This window comes from Musa acuminata, chromosome BXJ1-8 (assembly GCF_036884655.1).
Source record: "Musa acuminata AAA Group cultivar baxijiao chromosome BXJ1-8, Cavendish_Baxijiao_AAA, whole genome shotgun sequence".
Classification (NCBI taxonomy): domain Eukaryota; kingdom Viridiplantae; phylum Streptophyta; class Magnoliopsida; order Zingiberales; family Musaceae; genus Musa; species Musa acuminata.
The window spans coordinates 29,499,333-29,513,879 of NC_088334.1; the positions used below are offsets into that span (position 1 = coordinate 29,499,333).

The following is a 14,547-nucleotide window of genomic DNA, read 5'->3' on the forward strand; positions in this document are numbered from 1 at the left end:
TTATTAGAGTACATAGAATCCATCTCAGAATTCATGGCTTCTTGCCACTTCCCGGAGTCTATACTCATAATAGCATCTTCGTAGGTCTGAGGATCAATATCCTCAACATCTTCTCCTCTAATATGTCCTATATATCTCTCAGGAGGATGGGATACTCTATCAGACCTGCGTAAAGTTGAAACTTGTGTATTAGGTACCTGAACAGACTCGGGCTGTAGAGTGGTGCTTGAGCTTGGTTCTCCAACCTCGCTCAACTCTATCATTCTCCCAATGTCTCCGCCAAGAATGTGTTCCTTCTCAAGGAACACTGCTCTCTTAGCTACAAAGACCTTTTGGTCCTCGAGATGATAGAAATAATACCCACAAGTTTCCTTGGGGTGTCCCACAAATTTGCATCGCTCTGTCCTTTATTCTAACTTATCAGGGTTGTGTCTTTTAACGTGGGCAGGGCAGCCCCAAATCTTAACAACCTTAAGATTAGGCTTCTTCCCTTTCCATATCTCATATGGTGTAGACACTACCGACTTAGTTGGAACTCTGTTCAGAAGGTAAGCTGCGGTCTCTAGGGCATATCCCTAGAATAAGATGGGTAGGTCAGCGAAACTCATCATGGACCGTACCATATCTAATAACGTACGATTTCTCCTTTTAGAGACACCATTGAGCTGAGGTGTATAAGGAGGTGTCCATTGGGATAATATCCCATGGTCCTTGAGGAACTGAGTAAACTCTGTACTTAAGTACTCACCTCCTCGATCTGATCGAAGAGTTTTGATACTCTTTCCAATTTGGTTCTCCACCTCATTCTTATATTCTCTGAATTTCTCAAAGGTCTCGGACTTGTACTTCATTAAGTACACATATCCATACCTTGAGAAATCATCAGTAAATGTAATGAAGTAGGAGTAACCTCCAATGGCATGAGTTGACATGGGTCCACATATATCACTATGTATGAGTTCCAACAACTCAGTGGCTCTCTCTCCAGTTCCACTAAATGGAGAATTGGTTAGTTCTCCACGAATGCAAGGCTCACAAGTTGCATATGACATATAGTCGAATGGATCTAGATATCCATCATTTAGTAACTTTTGAATCCTTCTTTCATGGATGTGACCTAGCCTACAATGCCATAGGTATGCACTGTTCACCTCATCTCGTTTCCTCTTAGACACTTACATTCATAATATATGGAGTAGTGTCTTGCATAAACAAACCTTTATGCAATATTCCTCTCGTCAATCTCCCCTCGGCATTGCTAGAATTTACAATAAATTGTAGATGTGATAAGCAATACTGGTATCCAATACCAATGCACTATCACAAAAATCTGACAATTAGAGATTGATAATGAATGTACCTGAAGCTTCTCTAAGCTTATATTTCGCCCTTTCTGCAAGGTACTCTTTGTAGTTCCTCTTCCAATGCCCATCTTTACCACAGTAGAAGCACTGGCCTTTGTCCTTTGCTGGGTCTTTCTTAGCAACCTTTGCTTTACCTGGTTTGCCCTTGCCCTTTCCCTTCTTAAGGGACCTTTCTGCTTTCCTTTTCTTTTTGGTCTCACCAGTGTAGAGAACTGGTTTCTCTTTCTTAATAGTACTCTCTGCCTCCCTCAACATATTGAGGAGCTCTGGGAGAGTCACCTCAAGCTTATTTATATTAAAATTCATTATGAACTGTGAAAATGAATCTGGTAGGGACTGAAGCACAATGTCCACACACAAGTTATCCTCTAGGACCATTCCTAGACCTGTGAGTTTCTCTATCCACTCAATCATCTTTAGGACATGGTTCTGAACCGGTGTCCCCTCAGTCATCCTAGCGCGGAAGAGGCTCTTGGATATCTCATATCGCTGAGTCCTTTCCTGTTCCTTAAACAATTTGCGGACATGTAGGAGAATGGATCTGGCATCCATATTTTCATGTTGTCTCTATAACTCAGGAGTCATAGAGCCCAACATATAGCACTAAGCAAGAGTTGAGTCATCAATGTACTTCACGTAGCGAGCGATCTCATCCTCGCTTGCCCCTTCTTCAGGCGTAGGCATCACTGTATCAAGGACGTACACGATTTTCTCCGCTGTGAGAACAATTCTCAAGTTATGAAGCCAATCCGTATAATTTGAACCAGTAAGGCGGTTGACATCAAGTATGCGACGTAAGGGATTTGAAAGCGACATTTTCTGAAAATAAAGATGCAGCAGAAATGAATAACATGCAGATTTTGCAAGAAATAAACTATCAAGATATGAACTTATATCTTAATATGCTCCCACTATTTTACTAACGAGTCACGCGACACCCTCAGCACGTGAAACGAAAGTCTCTAGTAGACTTCTAGTGGGGATCAGGATCCAATCAGCGTCTTAGTGTAACCTCGAGGGACTCGACCAATCACACTAAGCCTAAAAGGTAGGCAACTCTTGCCGATCACAACTCCTTGTGATTCCCGTCTTGTTCGGCCTCCGAATCACCATGGCCTCGAGGGACTCGACCAACCATGATGCTCGGTTAAGTCAACACCTTCGTTACAAGATGAGTCTGATTTGATGATATACCCTCGAGGGACTCGACCAAGTATACCATGCCCTAAGTCACCGATGACATCTCTATGTCGTAAGCAAGATAGCGAATCGCGATATAGGTGAGTCTCGAGGGACTCGACCAACTCAACCTACACCGGGAATCGGTTCCTACTTATAACGATGGAAGGCCACGTGGGTCAATCTAATTGCCTCACGTTTACCGACTTAATATTATTGAGAGATGTTTCTATAATTTGGTCTCCTAATATGACATGTCACACATATATATATTTAATATATATCTACATCGCATGTAAATATATATACATATCTAGTATGTGTATAAGCAATCACACTAGATGATCATGGACCACAACCTAATATGATTAGGCCCAAGCCAGTAGGCCTAATCACTCACATCAAGATCTATGTGTGCAACGGTGCATCTCCATGCCCTGTGATCGTCCATCTCGTCCTCGTCGGTTTCGTCGACATCTTGATGCATCGCGATCGTCTGTCTCGTGGGTCCCGCTATCGCATCCACGCTCCCGCTGTGCCTCCTCATGTGATTACAACTTAATCATAGACACGCAGGCCCGATAATAAATGAGAAATATAATGGAGGCTCGCAGACCTCAATAATAATAATCATAAGTACACACATCACACGGTCCATGATCATCCGTCCTCACATCATACATCACATGTATAAATAATCATCATCATGTAGGACTACTAGATAATAATAAAAATAATAATAAACTAAACCTTTTAATTAATTAATATTTTCTGAAATCAGGGACATATAGGGAATTTTTGAATTTATAGGGGTATTTTCATAATTTGGACAAAAGAAAGAAACTGGAATTTCTCAAATTTCGATGGGCAAAACTATCTTTTGCCCAGAAAACCCTAATGCCCTACTACCCTTTGCTGCTGCCGCCGCCGCCGCCACCCTGCTGCGGCGGCCTGTGCGACGAGGGGCGGGGCGCTGCCCTCGCCTGCGGGCGGTCGCCCGGCGGGACAACACCATTTGCAGGCGCCTCCGCGGGCGTCGCCGCCTCCGCGGGCAGTTCTACCGGCGGGGCAACGCCCGCAGGCGGTGCTACCCCTACAGGTTGGCGCCCCTGCGGGCGCCGCCGCCTCCGCGGGCGGTTCTGCTCGCGGGGCACCGCCCGTAGGTGGTGCTGTCCCGCCGGGTGACTGCCCTTGTGGGGGCGGTTTCGCCCGCGGGAGCGGCGGCGGCAAGCGCCGCTGCCCAGCGGTGCCTCACCCCGCGGGAGAAGCGGACGCAGGCGCCTCTGCCCGCGGGCTGCCAGCTCCGCCGGACGCAAGCATGCTGCAAGCAAGCCGCTGGCCGGTTGCTGCAGACGCAGCCCCTGTGCTGCCTGCCTTCGGCTGCGCTACACGCACGTAAATCGAGGGCAACAACTATTGCTGTCCTTTCTCGCTATTGCATCAACGATTTTAACATCAAAAATCTTCCTAAACACAACACACGTAGTTCAAAACTAATCATTCGCACGAACAACCTGGCTCTGATACCACTGTTGTTAAATCATGGGGGTGACATCACATAAGCAGCGGAAGAACAAGAAAACAAAATCCCCGATTCCCAAAGAGATGTTCGTCGTCGTGCGAAGATTGGTGCGCAAAATCCGCGAAACTTAAAACTGCGTATAGAGTAGGTTGTGTTACCTAGGGAGATCGTATATCTCTGTTTCCTTGCAGATCCTTAGGAGAGGGTGAAGGAGGTCAAGCGTCCTCCTCTCTAGCGGTGATCCACACAGCAAGGTTGCGACGACGCTCCTCAAAACTCCAGGCCTGCTCTGAGGTGGAGAGGAAGAGGAGAATAGGAAATGCAAGCAAAAGCTCTCTAGCCTATGAGGCTCTGAATCCCTCCTATTTATAGAGGTCCCCTGTCAAACCCTAATGGGTCCTCCCCTAGTGGGTATTGGATCTGCATCCAATAAGACAAGGGCTCCGTCGGATATCTCATATCCGAACCTCTACTAATCGCAATGCCTACTATATGTGTGTGACCCTCTAAGCCCAATATCGAGCTGGCCGTGAGTCATACTTGTCAGAACTCCTTCTAACTCAGTGAATTATTATCTATGTAATAATTCACTCGACTCATCGACTACGAACGTACTAGGCCACTACGCCATAGTCCCCAGACGATATAGGGGAATCCAATCAATTGGACCTGTCTGTCCTCAGTTACCGTGTACCTATAATCCCTCATCCATCTAATATCCCAGAGACCATATATCGAGCATGGTGTTATCAGACCCATACGGTTTCTACTCGAGTCTCGCTCTAATCAGATTCTCCTGGAGAACTATTTCTCTCTCAACCCGAATGACCCTAGCTAGGGATTTGTCTAAGCAAGAACACATGGGATATTCCTCTCATGACACCGAGAGTGGATGATCCTCTATCGACACTCAATAGCCCTCGTAAGGTCGACTACCACTCCTAATGACCAGTTATACTAGATCTGGGATAGCCAAACCTATAAGTCTGATATCAAAGAGTGGAGCACTCATACAGGACATCCTTGGTGTCTCAAGTCTAAGGACCAGATACACCACTAGGACTACGGAATCGCTGTTTGACAATAAGGCATCATCAACCATCCAGTATTCCGTAAGCGGATCAATCAGTGAACTCATTCTCCAATGAGCACCTGTACTGTATCCCTAGTGTCCCTACATGAGCAGCTATGAGACCAGCTACATCCATCATATGGACGGGTATACAACACACCAGTCTATCCGGTTATCACGATGTCCCTTTCGAGTAACCTATGACTGGGATTATTTAGGACATGTGTTTAAAGGTGAATCGATCTCATTATCATGATCTCATCACGATCCGATTCCTATTGCACAAATCCAAGGACATCACAATATATGTATGCATTTATGCAATAGTTATAAAGTGATATACGCCAAAATATAATAAGCAAAAAGATTCTGTATCAAGTTACATGTGCCATCACTCACGTGATTGGCTTGCTGGGCACCTATGACTAGCACTTATAACTTTGTCTCCTTTTCATAGACTCAAGAGAGAAACTTTATACTCTCTCTTTTAGACATCTCTCCTCCTTAGAAACCTTCTAACTCTAGGAAAAAGTGACTCACTAATTTTAGAGAGATTACAATACTTTTTTTCTTAAATATATTTTCTCCCTTTTCTACTCAATTTCATGCACTTCCAAGCAAAAATAGCTGGGATATTTATAGACCCCAAATGGCTTCAAAAATGAAACAAAAAAAGATCTTATCTCGAGTTTCCTGCGTCCTAGCAGTACCACCGCCTATGCTGGGCAGTACCACTGACACTAGGTAGTACCACCCACCAGCCTTGCGGTAGTACTGCTTAACAGAGTCTAGGAGATTGTGTTTGGGTGGTTCCACCACCTAATAGCTTGGAAAAGTGTGCTCTTGAATTTTCCAACTCATAGGTGGTTTCACCTAACCTTGGGTTATCGAATGGGCTTTTTACTTGGCCCAAAATAGTCCCAACTCAGGCCCAATGGGCCTTTAATTAAGTTAGCATGATTACACCAAAAACTAACTCAATTATGACCTAACTACAACCAATTAAGACAACCAATTATAAGACTAGAATTTTATATTATCTAGCATGTCCTTAGTTCATCTGACGCTTCATCCGATCTTTCGGCGCATCGTCCTCTCCTTTAGCGTATTACTTAATCGACATGTTGACCTCCTGTAACTTCTAATCTCGTTTGCGCAATATTCGATCCTTCGGCCCAATGCCTGAACTCTTAGCACAAAGTCCTTCCGCTGACACGTCAACTGATCCTTCGACCGACGTCTAATCTTCTAATATGTTCACTCTAGCCTAGCGTCTGATTATTCCTACTTTAATCAATTTGTCTTTTCCGATCGAAGTTAGTCCTGCATCACTCAAAATGCAGATTAGATCCTAAACTCATTAACTCATTAGAAATAAGTGAAAGAGTTGAAAGAAAAAAATGTCCATATCAGATGGGGCCGGAGGAGGAGTGGCCTCCGCCGAATGAACTTTCTCCTCATGCTTCGCGGCCCTAGATGAGAAGAACCCTCGTATCTTCTCTAGGGCCTTGGCTTCACCCGAGGATAGAGGGGGTAATGTGTTGTCTACGATGTGTGCTACCCAAACCACCGGGAAGCCCCAGTCTTGCTTCCACTGACAATGAAGTGACTCCTCCACCCCTTGCTATAGGAGGCTGCTCCACTTATCTTAAACCCTGCATGGGGGACAGGTAGTAATTGCTCAGCCCCTAACTTAGTCGGAAGCATGAGTAGAAGAGGTTATGAGACGGTGCCACCCCCACATCATCACATGCCTTGAGGAAGACCCTTAGGAAACGCCAAGAATTTGGCACCATTTAGGAAGGCGAAATCCACCAATATCCTAGATAGGAAGCCACCACCAAAGGAACATGAAGGTATAACCCTGCCTCCACAACGTCAATGGAGAGGCGAAACCCCCCAGATAGTTGGTGGGAAGGGTGAATCTCATCCCCAGGGACGGATACAACAAACTTTGATGGAACATGGAAGCGGTTGCATAGTGCCTCTAACTATTGCAAGTCACCACGAAACTATAGTCATGGGCCTCCTTCATTTGCACTAGGTCTCGCGGGACCGTGGGAATCTCAAAAGGTTTGCTCCCCATAGACAAAGAGCTCACCTGAACTACCTTCTGGGAGGAGGTGGTCGACCTTTCAGCACCTTGTCGGTGCCGAGAAAGAGGACGGAAGGCAATCGGAAGGTCGTCACCAGAAGAGGATGACCCCAAAGGAGAAGATAGAGTTTTGTTGGAAGAGGAAGACATCTTAGTCTGCACTGAAGTGTTCGATGGTCAATGACAAAAGCAACAATGGAGGAAGAAGAGCAGGAGAGTACCATATAAAGGCAACTCCTCGCCCAATAGGCATTGATATGACGTAATGGTATACCTAAGGACCACACGAGCAATAATGGCGAAGATCATATCGCCTGCCCCGACATAACTATAGAAGCACCAGAAGTTACAAAGGAGCACTTGGAATCCTAAGCGGATCAAGCCCATAGAAGAGGATTCCACCAAAAGGGGCATAAGTGGTCAGGATAAGGTGGCACATCATATCCTAAGCGGAATGCCTCACAACGGCAAAAACCACCTTCAACGCAAACAGATCCAAACCCAGGCGGATCTAGTCTCCCACCTTAATGCAATTGAGCCGAACCTCCGGATGGGTCTGGACCACCGTTTCAATGCGGTTGAGTTTGACCCCAAACGAGCCTAGTCCTTTGCCTCGGTGTAGCTAAGTTCAACTCCCTGAGGGCTGCATCTAAGTTGAGCCTATGTGGCCCTTAGCCATGCACCTCGGCATGAAGCCCCGAGAGGCTGAGCCTACATACTCCCTAGCCATACATCTTGGCATAAAAACTCGAGGGTGGCACCTCGAATGAATAAGAGTTAAAAAGGACTCGCTCTCGAGCCATGTACCTCGGTGTGAAGCCCCAAGAGTTACACTTAGGCCGACGTGTCTCCTAGCTATGCACCTTGGCGAAAAGCCTCGAGGGCTACATTTAGGCCGAGCCTATGTGTTCCCTAGTCATGCACCTTGGCATGAAGACCCGAGGGTGGCATCTCGGATGAGTAAGAGTTAAAAAGGACTTGCTCCCAAGCCATTCACCTTGGTGTGAAGCCTCGAGGGCTGCACCTAGGTGAGCCTACGCGCTCCCTAGCCATGCACCTTAGCGAGAAGCCCCGATGGCTGCTCCTAAATCTAGCATATGCACTCCCTAGCCGTGCACCTCAATGAGAAACCCTGAGGGCTACACCTAGGCTGAGCCTATGCACTCCCTAGTCATGCACCTCGCTAAAAAGACCCAAGAGATGCACCTAGGCCGAAGACCCTAGGACCGTACCTCAGCCGAATTGATGTGCTCCTGACACCCCAGCCAACATACTTCCATCATAACATGTACCCAACAAAAAGGCATGCAAGTGTGCCCTCCAAAGAAAGGCCTCAAAGGACACCCTTCCAAGGGAGCAAATGATAGGGATAATTTTGCCTTATGCCAGTTCATCTACCACAAAGGCTAACACCTAAAAAGGGCTCCAAATCACCAACCCCCAAATGGCATCGTAGTGCGTCTCAATGTGCCCTGCATCAATGACTAGCGTCTCGATGTGCCTTGCATCAATGACTAGCATTAACCGCCCTTATCAAGATTAGATACCAGAATGATCAGGTGGTTAGCCTGATCTTATCTCAAGCTAGCCAGTAAGAAGTCCAGCTAGCCAATAAGAAGGCCTAAGGATCATGTATAAAAAGGAACTCATCAACTTATACTGAGGGGGGTACTCTACACACTAATTCAGTCTTACAGCTTTCACTACTGTCTTCTCCCCCTTTACTAACTTAAGCAAGAGGAGCCACGTCGAGCAACCCCAGCGTCGGCCTGTCATGTAAGACCTTAATCCACCTACCGAGCCATTTTGAATCGAGTCCTCGCCAACAGAACAGCTTTTGACCAGGTAGCCTACGCGGTCTCATCTCACCAAGTCTCCCACGTCAGCCAAGAAGAGGCAACTAGATGAGCCAGCACCTTCGATAGTGAACCAACTGAGCCGACTCTACTCATGACACCATCACTAAACAAGATTCAGTTATAAATCAAATCCTATTTTATCAGCACAATTGCATGAATTATGCTCACATTGATCCCAACAATTGCAACTGTCTTTAACAAGAAGCAATATCCATTTAGATAGAACATTTTTACCATTAATTTTCAATAATTAACATAGTTAAATGCAATGTGATACTTCCTCCTTAGCCATGCATAGATCATCTCTGCTAAAGCTTGGATTAAGAGACAGCTTTATTTGTTGAGTTGCATGCAGATTATCAAACTCAAGTCTTGTAGGTTCTGAATTTATTTTCTTGTTGAAATCGAGTGTTGATGCCTGCTCTTTGATCTCTGTCTATCCTTGTGGCTGCTTCCCTTGTGGCTACTTCCCTCTCCAACCCTTACCTTGACCGATGAGCTCATACTCTGGATCACACGCCTTGTTGACCTCCTCCTAGAATGCCAGCCGTTGTCCCCAAGTGCAGCCTTGGCTATGTTGCCAGTTACCACCTCCCTATGGGGTTTAGTCGGTTGCTTGTTGAGATAAGCAAGCTGTGGGAGGAGGCTACAGACTGCCTTACGGAGCTGGTCATCCCCGATGTTGGTCTGTATCGGGTTGCCAAGTAGGTTAAGGGCCAAGAGAGAGTCATAATTGGCGACAAGCTGGCCTAAGGCTTTTGCTGTGGATATCTTGTTGAAGCTCAGGTCAAGCACAGTAAGCTTCAAGAGCCTGTGTAGCCCCTCGACATCACTGATCTTGTTGCCCGTGAGGTAAAGTTCTTTAATTAGAACGCAGTTTGACAGTCCTGAAACAAGAATAACATTGCATCAAAAGATAATCCAAGAGAATGTTGTCCAAATGGAGTTCTTTATTAAATCAGATCTGAAATATGAATATGATTCATTGACCATGAGATAAAGGCTTAACAGATAGTCCACTAAATATTCAGAAATCTTCTCGGAATTGATTTTTCAGATGATCTACGAAAACAGGTAGCTTCTTCAAAAGATGCTCAATCGACTAGATCTTTATAGCTAACAGAACCACAATTGCATTTGCCAATTTTGTTAAGTTGCTATCATGACATCAACACACCTATCATTTGGAAGGCTGTTACATGTGTATATATGTAGTTCTTGTACTAGCAAAGCCTTTAGCAAAATAAACCAAGATTATATTATCAGCAGAGAATAAAACACAAAACTTAGAGATGAGTGACATGGCAATCTAATTTGTTTGAGCTTTAACATTCAGTTTGTAGGATGAACTTAGTTTAAGATACCTTGATCATATGCTTAATTCTGAAAAGATGCACTAAAAGGAATATACAGATCACATAGTACCAAATGGTTGTATAACAGACGTTGCTGACAGACCATATTAACATACCAGAGGATGGGATTGAAACCAAAATCAAGTGCTCTTTAAAGGGACCACCAAACCAGAAATCCACTTGGAGCCCAGAGCTAGCTTACCATTTTAATTCTTAGAAATCCTATTTGCAAAAATTATTTTGGCAGTGAATCATCCGCAATGATTTTGATTTTTTTAGTTGCATACTGTTAACTCAGAATTGGCAAGAACATTATAGAGTTTAAGAACATAAGAATCTTTTCAGCATGTAAAAGGACAAGGTCGTCAAGACCTTACCATGACCAATTCGTGAGATTCTGTTATAACTGAGATTAAGCACCCTTAGTTTCGTCAATTCTCTGAGACCTTCAATTGTGGCAATCTTGTTCCTTGACAAGTCAAGCATATGAAGGCTCTTAGGTAATGATCCAGGAGAAATATGAACTGCAGCAATAGCAAACAAGTCATATGCAGACATATAGAAAGAGTTTTAGAGACAAACATGCTTAACTTCCTTCTTCATGAATGCAATTAAGATACCATCTTATACCTATGAAATTGCCTAATAAATTGATCACTCGGAGGCTATTGAAGGCTGAAATAGCTGGTATTACTTTCAAACCCATGCAGGAAATGTGAGCCACTGCAGATAAGGAATTGAGAGATTCAACAATTTTGTTGGCCTGCACGATTTCCTCCACGGTGCGCCTGCTCATACCAGTCTGGTTCTTGCCTGAAGGTTCTCCCACCTCAGTAGAATCCATGTTAACATAAACTCCAGTGACCACTTCGTCATCATCAATTGGGTAGAAAGGGCTATCATCGAGACTATGGACCCAAGCATTAACTCTATCTAGAGACGAGGATTCTGCACAAAATGCTACCCATTGATTTTGAGGCCACAAATCATTCCTGATCTCAGGTTCTTCCATTGGCTTCTTGTTTTTTATGTCAATCTTACAGCTTGGTTCAAGCGTATCTGAGCAATAGCCACCTTTCTGCTTGGATGCATCAACAGTGGAGACTGTCCTCTCTGGTTTTGAGACCCAAGACTTGTGGAGATTCCTATGACTCCACAGGAAAAGCTTCCACCAGAGCTTCCTACTCCTTGAGGGAAGCACCTGGCTTGAAGATCTCTTCTTTAGCATCACCTTGTCAGCACTGCAGGAAGTCATTACAGATAATGGGCTGCCTAGAATGCCATGTGCTTCTCCACCACCATTTTCTGCTAGCTTTTGAAGATCTTCGCATGAATAGGACTTGGTAGGCGATGTAAGGAATTTACCAGATCTCTTTCTCTCTATGTTGGAGCATGAACGCTTCAGTGAGGGAGATCCCCAAAATGCTGTCGTCCTCCCCATCCCTGGATCGCTGACATGCCCGCTTTGGTCCAGCATATTGGGAGTGATCCCTGCAACTTTGTCTGACTTGTACTCCATCACATCGTTGTTGAATTCTTGATTAAAACCAGGGTATGCAAGTTCACCTTTCTCCATGGCTAACGCCTGGAGATCAAAGTCCGAGAAGTCCCTTTTCATAGATAAAACATCATCATGCTCATCACCTCCCTCATAAGCTGCCTCAACTGCTGCTGTAGTCCTTGTCAGGATCTCATTAGTGTTCCCATTCCCATCAACCTTCAAATTGCTCAAAGAGCTCTTTCCTTGAGCTTTTAAAGGTACTGAATCCCCGAAAGATGCCTCCTTGGTTCCCATCTCGAGAGAAGGATGAAGGAGATCTTCTGGTTTAACTCGCAAATCTCCAGTACTATTCACCCTTTTGGCATCAACAGCTTTGGATGATTTCTACGAGTAACAATTCTAAAAATCAGTACCAAGTTCCTAACAAGATAAATCATAAAAAAGAATGACAGCAAAAATCCAGCACTGACTTCGGATTTCTTCTTCATTCCGATGAGAAGATTAGAGAAGCAACTGAACCTTGCCATCTTCTGGGGCGTTAATAAATCCACAAACAACACAAGATCTTCCTTTGTTGATTCCCAAACAATATTGTGCAGCTAACAAACCCTAGTAAGCAAAGGAGTAAAGAACTATGCCTAGTAGATGTATCTTACAATAGATTCAGCGGTCAGCCGTTGTCGATCGGGTATCCTTTTACCATACAACAAAGAAGCCAAACAAAGAGGAGAGTGGAGTGAGGAGGAAAGACAGCGTCCTCCCGAGCCCACACCTCTCTCAAGGTGAGAGGAGATGGTACTTCAGGGGCGGCCAGAGTGATCGAACAAGATCTTGGTAGGCAGGATTCCCTTTGGACTCCGTCTTTGATGTTGGTTCTGTAGATTGATGGGAGAAACAAGTTAGATCTCAAAGCAAACCCAATGATTCATAAGGCATATAATATAATAGGAAAACAAAGCTAACAAAAACGACATTTTTTAAATTTTTGATTCCATCAAAATCACTAGAAGGGAAGAACAATCAGCACTCAATTTTCCCTTTATTTCGTCAGAACAGAAGGATGAAAAAGCGAAGAACAAGCGGATTCATTCATGAATAAAGATTAAAAAAGAATCCAGCAAACAGAGAAGAAGTCCATGGGTTTCTAAAAGTACGAGTTTTGCTTGATCCAGAAAGGTAATAGTACTAATTGATCCAGAAACTGTTGCTTGATCCGAAAGCAACCGTTTTTTTCTGGTTCAAGCTTTCGAACCCTTCCATCATCCTCTAGAGAAGAAACGCATCAAACGCTTGTTGGACTCCTAAATCTGAAGCAAACATCATAAATTGAGAGCACCGTGTCACAAACATATCGAGGAAAGAACGAATCCCAACCAGAAGGATAGAAACAATGAAAAACAAAAACAAAGAACAAATTTTCTATTCCCAGCTTCCGCAAAAAATCCGAACTTTAACCTTCTCCGCAACACCCACGAACTTGCAGAGATCAATGAAGAATACTCGTAAGAGATGGAGAGGGTGATGAAGTAGGAAAGAAACAAAGCAAAATTAAGAAAAAGGACTTATTTTCAATTACCGAACTCCCAAAAATCCGACGTTTGGCCTTCTCCTGCAACACCCACAAACTTAGAACTCATCCAGAAAGAGTACTCCTAAGCGATGGAGAAACTAATCAAGAACTCGTTAGTTCCAATACCAGTGTCAGACACCGCTGTCTGCGGACGAGACGAACCTCTACGGTGTGCACGGCGCAGAATAGCTCAGCGAGAGAGAGAGAAACACACGAGAAAGAAGTGGAGAGGAGGCTTGAGGGAGGGAAACGTGGTGGAAGCCGGTAGAAATAGGAGGCTAAGCGGGATAATTATATATTACTTCTCGTACTTATTTAGGATGATCCTTATACTTTATGGATTAGCATGGGATCCTTAAAGTTAAATATTTAATCTTAATTTTCTTTACATTAGGAATGAAATGAATAAAAAAATAATTTTATATAAACCTCACTTTTCATTCCTAAGGGAGAGTAGACTAACGGTGACATCGATGGTATGTAAGGTTGACACCCGTATTTCCTCTAGAATGCCACCCTCGTGCCCTTTCAGTTGGACTACAGATGATAGACCACCAGTGGCATTAGTGGTATTCAAGGCTGGCACTTGGATCTCCTTTGGAATGTCAGCATCGCACGCCTCCAATTACGCTATAGATGACAAACTAGCAATGATGTCGACAATGCACGAGATTGGTGTTTGGATCTCCTATGAAACACCACCCTCGCATGCCATCAATGTTGTCGTTGGTCTTCCATTCATAACATAGCCGAAGGTGCACGCGGGTGATGTTTTAGAGGAGATTTGGGTGTCGGCCTCGCGTGCCACCGACACCGCCGCTAGTTTGTCGTCTACAATGCAATTAGAGGCGTAGGAGGATGGCATTTTAGAGGAGATTTGGGCATTGGCCTCACATGCCATCGGCGCCGTCGACCTCGCGCCCCACCAACATTACTGACGTTCGTAGGGAGAAAAGCTTATATGAAAATTTTATTTTATCCTTTTTATTTATAACGAAATTGACAATGTGAGGAGAATTGAGGTTAAATA

General features: G+C 44.4%; 1 protein-coding gene across 2 annotated transcripts; it reads right to left on the reverse strand.

Moving 5' to 3' along the window:
- Positions 1-9,284: 9,284 nt before the first annotated feature.
- On the reverse strand, positions 9,285-13,783 carry LOC135587704 (uncharacterized). Of its 2 annotated transcripts, XM_065079394.1 has the most exons (6): positions 13,644-13,783; positions 13,524-13,556; positions 12,418-12,822; positions 11,077-12,331; positions 10,824-10,970; positions 9,285-9,978 (listed from the first exon to the last, which is right to left on the reverse strand). In XM_065079394.1, exons 3-6 carry the CDS (start codon positions 12,472-12,474, stop codon positions 9,479-9,481), a joined length of 1,959 nt encoding a protein of 652 aa, XP_064935466.1. In that variant the 5' UTR covers positions 12,475-12,822; positions 13,524-13,556; positions 13,644-13,783; the 3' UTR covers positions 9,285-9,478. The 2 variants fall into 2 exon arrangements, with proteins under 2 accessions (XP_064935466.1, XP_064935467.1); XM_065079395.1 differs by lacking the exon at positions 13,524-13,556.
- Positions 13,784-14,547: the final 764 nt, after the last annotated feature.

Coding starts and splice junctions, on each gene's coding strand:
- LOC135587704 (XM_065079395.1), bottom strand. CDS start 12,474: ATGGCAAGGTTCAGTTGCTTCTCTAATCTTCTCATCGGAATGAAGAAG. Junction 12,332..12,417: donor GAATGAAGAAGAAATCCGAA/GTCAGTGCTGGA, acceptor TGTTACTCGTAG/AAATCATCCAAAGCTGTTGA. Junction 9,979..10,823: donor AATCTCACGAATTGGTCATG/GTAAGGTCTTGA, acceptor TTCTTGTTTCAG/GACTGTCAAACTGCGTTCTA.